At 28.9% G+C, this 9018-nt stretch overlaps 1 protein-coding gene across 1 annotated transcript; it reads left to right on the top strand.

Moving 5' to 3' along the window:
- Positions 1–3735: 3735 nt before the first annotated feature.
- LOC113851638 lies at positions 3736–7606 on the top strand. The gene is made up of 3 exons (XM_027482179.1): positions 3736–4209; positions 4837–5929; positions 7316–7606. Exons 1-3 carry the CDS (start codon positions 3860–3862, stop codon positions 7604–7606), a joined length of 1734 nt encoding a protein of 577 aa, XP_027337980.1. The 5' UTR covers positions 3736–3859.
- Positions 7607–9018: the final 1412 nt, after the last annotated feature.

The following is a 9018-nucleotide window of genomic DNA, read 5'->3' as shown; positions in this document are numbered from 1 at the left end:
TTTACTTATTTTTTCTAAACTCTCCACTAAGTATAACCCTCTCTTTTTTATCTAAACATTTTTAAATAAAAATAATCATTACATTAATTTTGTTCATTTTTTTTAAATCAACTCTCAACAACGTTTAATAGATTTTATATCAATGTTTTATATTGATTTTTTTGCTTTACTTTAGTGTATGTTAATAGATTTATCAATTGAGAAAAATATATATGTGGTTGGAGAACAGAAATGTTCATCTGAGGAAATGACTGCGAGATAATAAGAGAAAAACAACTATCAGCAAGACTCTTCATTAAAACAAAAAAAAAAAAAAAAAGTAGAAGAAAAATTATATATCATTTGTATATCTTTTTGAGTTCAACTCTTTATAAAAGTACATATGATAATATAACTTCAGTAAAAATAGTTATAGTGTATCTAAAACCTTTAAATATATATTTGCAAATAGATAGTTATTTTACTAATAACATGTTGAAATAAACCCCGTTAAAGGTTCATTTTAGTCAAAAATATCATAGATCTCTCTCATTCCAGAAATCACTATATAAATTTATAAAAGAATAAATGCCTCTCAACTAACACGTTATTAGAAATATTTTGAGAGAAATTACATTACGATTGATAACTTCTAACAGTTTGTGATATTCTACAAGGTGGGAAGAAGTTATTTTCATCTTAGAATTGAGTTTAAATATTTACAAATAATTTTTTTTATAAAAAAATACATAATTATTATATTAAAGTTATAAAAATATAATAAATATTTTTTTAATAAAATTTTATTATTATTAACTACTTATTCTTAGTTTTAATAGTTGAAATTAACAAAACTCTAAATATAAATATCAATATATTTATATATTTATTATTCTTTAACATTTTAGGAAGAGAAAAAAAAAAAAAAAACTTGGAGGGAGCCGCAACATGGGTAGGAGTATAAAGTTTTGGTTACATCCAATAGTCCACCATTAGCAGGGATTAGTAAAAATTTAAATTTAAAATGTATTTTTATATTTATAAAATAAAAATAGGATTTTTTTTTTGAAATTAGAAAGTTTAAATAGACATTTAAAATTTATATTACATCTTTTTATTATCTTAGATTTTGTAGGTTGAAAGTATTATTTGAAAATAAAACTGATGTTAAAATTATTTATTATTATATTTATAATTTTTTAAATAGAATCAATTTTTATACATATATAAATCTGAATACATAGAAAAATGTAAACAAGTGAGAAAGATAAATTTAAAGTTAATAATTGTGTAACAACATGAAAAATTTAACTAACTGCAATATTTATATATAATTCAATTATATTTTTATGATATTATTATTGATATGCACTTATCATATAATTAATGTTTTATCATTACATGTATTTAAAATTGTGTGTTTTCTATCTCTTACATCAACTAATTGAATTAGTGTATAAATTAAGTTATTAATAGATAATCTCAATTTTGTATGTGTCTTTCTTTTCAATATCTTGAAGGTAATTTTAAGTTTAATCATATCAAATTTGTATGTATTTTTCTTTTTAATATCTCAAAGGTAATTTCATGTTTCATATAATTATCTTTTTGTTCTATTCAAATATTATATTTTCATTTATTTCCTACACTCTTACATTTTAATGTAAAATATCAAAAATTTAACTGTAAAAAATTAATAAAAAAAATTAATTACTTAAACAAACATCAATATAGAATATTAAAATAAGTTAATTTAAAACGCATCTATATATACATATTAAATATTATACTTATTGTTAATAAATTTTATTCATAACACAATAATATTTTTAATTTCAAAAATTAATAATCACATAAAATAATATTTTTTAATCTAAATACAACTTTAAATACATTATTGTTTATTTTATTTATATTATAATATTATTAAAATTACAAACAAATTTTCTTTCAAAACATTATTTATTCATATTAATACTAAAATTAACAGTTGTATATTTGTAATCAAAATTGCTGCTTTGTTAGTCTCCCTTAAACATTTATATATATATATATATATATATATATATATATATATAATTTTTATTTTTATTTTTTGCTTCTCATAATCTCCATAATGCTCCTATATTGGTGTTATTTAACGAACTAGAACAATATATGTAAATTAACAAATTGCAAGCCAGGTACGAAGAACTTTACCGTCGCCATCATTTCAATTGCATCCATTTCATTCAGTCCCCAACTATCACCACCGCACATCATAATCATGCACCTTCCACTGTATATCATCATCACTGCATTGCGATAGTTTTATCTTGTATCTTAATTCAATTACAAACCTATCATAAATTCCAAATTAAAAAAAAGTTCATTTGCGTAATTTAAATTAAAGAAATTTAATTTTTATAAAATGATTTAAGAGACTAAAATCATAAAATCTAAATTATAAGAATTATATGTAAATTAACGCATGTTTAGATGTAAACTTTTTTACAAAATAATTGTTTTAAAAAAATTGAAAAAGTAAATACCGTTTTTAAGAAAAAATGAGTTAAGTGCAGTTCCAAATCAATCAAATTTAAATATTTTTTACAATTAAAAAATATCGTCAAAACATTCCAAAAAATATTTGTTTATCAATTAAATAAGCCAATTCAAATTCAAATACCCATATAAACATTCAGTAAAGTGTAAAATATTTAAGGTATCAAATTTTGTCTAAATTATATTAAAATATTAAAAAATATTTATATAATTTTTAAATATATCACTAACTTTATTACTAAAATTGAAAGTTATGATTACATATAATAGAGTATAAAATATTTTTTTCATTTTTTAAAACACTATAAATTTACTAATATCCAATCCATTCCACCAATCTATCTCGAATTGAGATTAATTTGAATGAGTTTAATTAAAAATAGGCTTAGGCTATTTTTTTAAAATTAAGTTAATAAAATTTTATATTGGAGTTAACAATAAATTAAATAATATAAATAAGAGATTTATGAAATTAAATTACTTAAAATATTTGTTGTCATTTAAGTTTAAAGTTGGTATTTTTTTTAAAATATGTAAATTTAATTCACATTTAAAATATTAATTTGGTATTCAAGTTTAAATAAAAAACCAAATTTTTATAAAATAATAGAAGGGTAAAATAAAAAATAAAAAATATGAAGAAAAGCCTAAATAATAAAAAATAAGTATTAAGATAATAAATTTTTATGTTAAAAAAATATAAAATTAAAATTTATAAATTAAATTATTTAAGACATTTTATAATAAATAAGTCATTCAAACTCATAATTTAATTATTTAAACATTCATTTTACAAATATTTAAAAATAATAATCTATATAAATATCATAAGTGAAATTTTTTATTAAAATACATTAAATATACTTGTTTTGATAAATATTTATTAATAATAACATATATAAACTATTTTTTACAAACTTTATATAAAGTCTTTTAAACGAATTTTATAATAAATTATATAATTTATTTTTAAAAGCATTTAATTTTAAATTTATCAATTTAATAATTTAATTATCCATAACACCAAAATTAATATATTTTATTTATAAAATAGATTGATCTGATTTACTTTTAACATTATTAAATGTCAATACGATTAAATTAAAATTGAGTAAAAAATGAGCCCTATAAAAATTTGAAGCATCAGATAAAGACTGACAAAAACCTGCCAACCCCGTTGCAATTACACCGCAGTAACCATTTTCTGGTGTCAGAACAAAAACATGGACACACACACAAATCCAAATCCAAAACCACCATCACCCATCACCTGAATCTCCTTTCACTCCTCAAACCGGTTCTTCCACTCGCATTCGGTTCTTTTTTCCGAACCGGAATGGCCGGAGCGTTGGAGTGCTGGTCGAGCCGCGGCAACGGCGACGAAGACATGGTGGAGCAAGTCCTCATGCGAAAACCACAAGACCCAACAACACCTCAACCCCCCAAAGACTCTTCCATCGTCCACAAGAAGTTTCAGAAGCTCACGCGCAATGTTTCCGAAGCCATTGCGTCACTTAAGAACTCTCTCAACATTAACGTTAGTTTTGAATCTTCCAAACCCGATACTTCTCGTAACCTTGTTTGGGGAACCGTTGTTCGTAACCTCACTCAGCTTTACCCTGGTAGCCAACTTCCCGAGAAGCTCGTTTGCAACGTTCGCAAGCACTACGATTCCTTGCCTCTCAGGTTCGGATTCCGAACCTTAAATTGAATTTGGGTTTCGTTGGTTCGGTTACGCTGTTTTGGCCTCTAAAGTTTGCATCTTTTAACTTGGTTCGTGTGAATGTGGATGTCAATCTGGTGTTATTGAGGTCTCCACTTCAATGATGGTTTTTTTTTAATCTGGGAAATGGGTTTTTGAGTGGTGATCCAATGTGGATGTGAAATTGTGAATGTTAATCTGCTGTGTGTTGAAGGTCACTGAAGTGATGGTTTATTTTTTCTTATTTTTCGGTTTTTTTAATGTGTGATCAAGGAGACACGATAAGAAATCAATAATAGTAAGGTTTTATTGAAATTTGTAGCATTAATAGATATAAATACATTATTTTTGTAGTATTGGATCGTGTGATTTTGGTAAAAATACATTATACATATATTCTCATTGTGTGACAAGGTTACACGTTTGACAAATCTTTTTCTTTTCCTCCTTTAGGAATTCGGTTTTTCTTCCTTCTATGTTAGAAGCTCTGAAGTTTGAGCCTTTCAATTTGGGTAGAGTTGCAATCCGAATGTGAATGATAATGTGAATATTAATTTCAATGTTTTGGTTGTGTTCTTTTCTCTTGAAAAAGTGATTTTTTTTGTTTTCAGTTATTCTCAAGCGGGTTTTGATGTGAAAGATGTGTTTCTTCACATAAAGTTGATGGAACAAGCTTTGGAAGATGAGCAGGCTGCGATTTTGATTCAAGAGGAGGGTGACGGTGAGATTCAGCTTCAGGGGACTTTGTTCAAGTTGACATTTGCTTGCAACTCTCCAATTTCGTGGCCTGCAATGTCAGCTGTGTTGGATAGTTACTCCATCTGCTGCAAAAAGATTCAGATCTTTGAGAAGAAAGGTTTCACCCTTGGCATTGTTCTTCTTCTTGTTCTATCTGGGACTGGGCAAGAAAAGTTGGTTAGGACCCGGGTTGAAAGTGCTCTCAAGATTGCCATGAAGAGGCCCAAAGCCAGTGCTGTGAAGCTTCCGTTCGGGCTTTGTGGATGTCAAGAGGAGAACTCCAGTGGTAGAGAACTTGGAGAGATTGAAGAAGATGTTGGTGATACATACTGTGGAAACATGTTTGAGAATTTGAGCCAAAAGATTCAGCTTCAGATGCCCTTGCCTAGTTCATCTTTTCTTGTATCGGTAGATGAATGGCAGACTATTCAGTCAGGTGGGGATGAGATCGAAAAGTGGTTGTTGGACTCGGATAGTCTTGAGTTTTCAGAACAGATTGGACCAAATTCATTTAAGGGGACCTACATGGGGAAAAGGGTTGGCATTGAGAAGCTTAAAGGGTGTGAGAAAGGGAACTCTTATGAGTTTGAGCTCAAGAAAGATCTGCTAGCACTGATGACTTGTGGGCATAAAAATATTTTGCAGTTTTGTGGTGTTTGCGTAGATGACAATCATGGGTTATGTGTAGTGACGAAATTCATGGAAGGCGGATCTGTTCATGACTTAATGTCAAAGAACAAGAAGGTTCCAAGTAAGGATATCGTAAGAATTGCAGTTGATGTGGCCGAGGGCATCAAATTTATGAATGATCATGGTGTTGCATACCGAGACCTTAATATACAGAGGGTTTTGTTGGATAATCATGGGAATGCTTGCTTGGGCGATATGGGTATAGTCACTGCCTGCAAGAGTGTTGGAGAGGCAATGGACTACGAAACTGATGGTTATCGGTGGCTTGCTCCAGAGGTTTGCCCCTAATCACACTCTTTTCAAATTTGTGAAATAATTGCTGGTCCCGAAAATCTTTTAACATGTTATAATTTCTTTCTATATAATTCTCTTATTCCTAGCAACGTGTATCTCAATCAGATTTGTTTAGAAGATTCAATTCTGGCCAGCATTACAAAGAAAACAAGGTTTTTTTTTGGCTTATAATGCTTGTATAGCTATACTTGGTGTCATTACTCTAGAACTTTAGAACACTTGTGTTGAGCTGTATAATAACAACATTTCTTGAAAAATTTAAATATTATTTTAGATGCGTTTGAGCCTGATTTGTTCTTACTAAAGCCTGGGGATCAAATTGTTAGATGGTTTTTCTTCTCTCTATTTCTCTATATCTGGTTGTTTTGTTTATTTCCTTTTGCACTTAATTAAACTAAAGTTCTAATCTAAAGTATTTGAGCTCTTTTATCTTTGGTGTCTGCTCTTTATTATGGACTGTTTGGTTCAAAAGAGAGGAGGGGAAATAAAATTGTATCAATATTAGAACAGCCCAACAGAGGCAAAAGTTGAAGGGGGAGTATTCCTTTCCAATGGAATAAAATTTAAGGGCTAGCTGATCACAAAACAAAGTGCTAGATTTCAGCCAGCAACGTATAGTAACATTTTGTTAGCTTTATTGCCTGGATGGATGTTGTTTAGATCCATTGCATGTGGAATGCAATGCAGATCTAGCCTAGATTTAAAATATGCATTACGTCACTTGTCCAGGCATCATTGTTTGAGCATGCCTAACATGTCATAATAATTGTTTTGTGCTTTCACTTTATATGGTGTATGCCTTTGTTTAAACACTACAGTATATCATTAGGCAAATCAGTGTGGCACTCTGTAATGTCAATTATACCTGAATTGATTTAAAATGGAGCCTGCACATCGAAAAGGTTCAGCATGATCTGTCCCAGTATTGCAGTTGTTTTTGTCCTATTGATAAAGCTACTTGGAGCCTTTCAAACCTTGTCCGCAGGCAGAAAATTATGAACAAAAACTATCCAATAAAACTGTTCTTTCACTGTTTCACAGAGAAAAGAGAGAAACAATTTGAAGCCAATAAAAAAAAATGCTCAAAGGACTAATTTAGTTATCCTTATAATTTTATTTTCCCCAACATTCTAAACAAAAATAGAAATTTACTTCAATAAAAACAAAGAAAAATTTATAAGTTGAAAGTGTAATTTGGTGCTACTTGGCTTTGTATTTGTATGATTGATAGTGTATGAATTTTACTGTATTTTTACATGAATGTAATATTGCATATGAATTTGTGTCCATTTTTTTATTCCATACCACAGGAATTGTCTGTCCCCCAAGCTAACTAGCTTCTTATCCCTCTTTTTTTCTTGAAAACAGATAATTGCCGGCGATCCAGAGAGTGTCACAGAGACATGGATGAGTAATGTTTATAGTTTTGGCATGGTAATTTGGGAGATGGTAACTGGTGAGGCAGCATACTCTGCTTATTCACCTGTGCAAGCAGCAGTTGGCATTGCTGCTTGTGGCCTTAGACCTGAGATCCCAAAGGACTGTCCTCAAACTCTTAAGTCTCTTATGACAAAGTGTTGGAACAACACCCCTTCAAAACGTCCTCAGTTCTCTGAAATTTTGGCAATATTGCTGCGACCAAACAACAACAGTAGGTAAAGTTTTTTGTGTGTTGATAGTAATTGATACCAAACGTCCTTTGTCAAGGGAGCTTCATACGTAAGCATGAATTCTCTGTGCTTTTTATAATAGTAATGAAAGATGTAAAGTTTCCTTTACACTTTTCTTTTTTTGACAATTTTGTACAATCACTTTATGATGTCTTTGCCATCATTAATCAACATCTTTTTTTCTTATGATGGCAACCTGAATGATGGAAATGTTAAAATACGTTCCACATTGTTGGGTTATGAGTAGATGAAAACTAGGATCATTCTATGACGAATAAAAAAAAATCAATTTTGGGGGCCTACTTCATTTGTAAGCTAATAGGTTCTTTTGTTCTTTTCATGGCTATCCTAAGGGTCCCATTTAATATTGTGTTTCTTTAGTTGTGCATCTACCAAACACCATGTTTCCAATTTTCCTGATATATCCAACCTTTTCATCTTTTCTGGACCAGATCGATGTAACCTATTTCCAGTTTGTGCTAGGAACATAAAATTTTATGCATATCTGCTTCCATGGTCATATTGAACCTATTTGGAAGTTGTTATAGAAGGGAATAATGCAACAACTTTCTCATCTTGAACTATTGATTCAAGTCACGTCTAGGAATTATATTAATACAGTGTGATGTTCTACCTAGACTTTAGATTTAATTTTGGTTGAATTTATAAATAAATAACATAAAAAACAAAGTTTTATGCATTTCAGTTGTGATTATATTAAAGCACTTCTATGATCGTGAAATCTGTGTTAATGAGAAACATTATTTTTGTTCTTTTTTCAATAAAATGCTCTTAAAAGGGTTGCATGATAAACTAAAATATCAACTTATCATGTGCTTCTTTGTGGTATAATAATCGGAGCCAGTGAAAGGTTTTGAAACGAGGAATCTTAGCATTATGACCGGTCCAAATCTGACCCGAGGCAGCTTATGACGCATGTGAATGTGTCACTGTGTCAGGATTGTCTTTTTCTTTTTCCCCTCATTTTGCTGAATGCTAATATTTTACGGTGGATGATTAGAATATACTACTTTCCCTTTTATTCGAGGAAATGCTCATTTTAGACTTTAAAATTGAAAATGTTATTTAATTATATTATTAATTTTATAAAAAAATTATTTTAGTTTATATGGACAAAAAAGGTAATCGTAGTTAATATTATTTTAAAATTTTACATAAATAGATAAATAAAAATAAGTTTTTCCCTTTGTTTATAGATGAAGAAGAATAAATGTAATATCGTGTTATTAATGTTTTACGTCACTCCTTAAAACTAAACACTTAAGGCTTCTCGCATAAGTTGATCAAAATCGATTACATTCTTCTGAGATCTTTAAAACTAAACACTTGATCATTTGCCTAAAATGCTGCCATGGAGTTAAAATTGGATTTTTTTTTATT

Source organism: Abrus precatorius, unplaced genomic scaffold (genome assembly GCF_003935025.1).
Source record: "Abrus precatorius isolate BTA unplaced genomic scaffold, Abrus_2018 Scaffold9, whole genome shotgun sequence".
NCBI lineage: Eukaryota > Viridiplantae > Streptophyta > Magnoliopsida > Fabales > Fabaceae > Abrus > Abrus precatorius.
The sequence above is the reverse complement of the archived record's forward strand: the minus strand, read 5'-3'. Positions and strand labels throughout refer to the sequence as shown.

Bases quoted from the DNA above. Each gene is read 5' to 3' on its own strand.
- LOC113851638 (XM_027482179.1), top strand. From the start codon at position 3,860: ATGGCCGGAGCGTTGGAGTGCTGGTCGAGCCGCGGCAACGGCGACGAA. The intron at 4,210-4,836 runs GTTCGGATTCCG...TTTTGTTTTCAG, and splicing joins TACGATTCCTTGCCTCTCAG to TTATTCTCAAGCGGGTTTTG. The intron at 5,930-7,315 runs GTTTGCCCCTAA...TCTTGAAAACAG, and splicing joins ATCGGTGGCTTGCTCCAGAG to ATAATTGCCGGCGATCCAGA.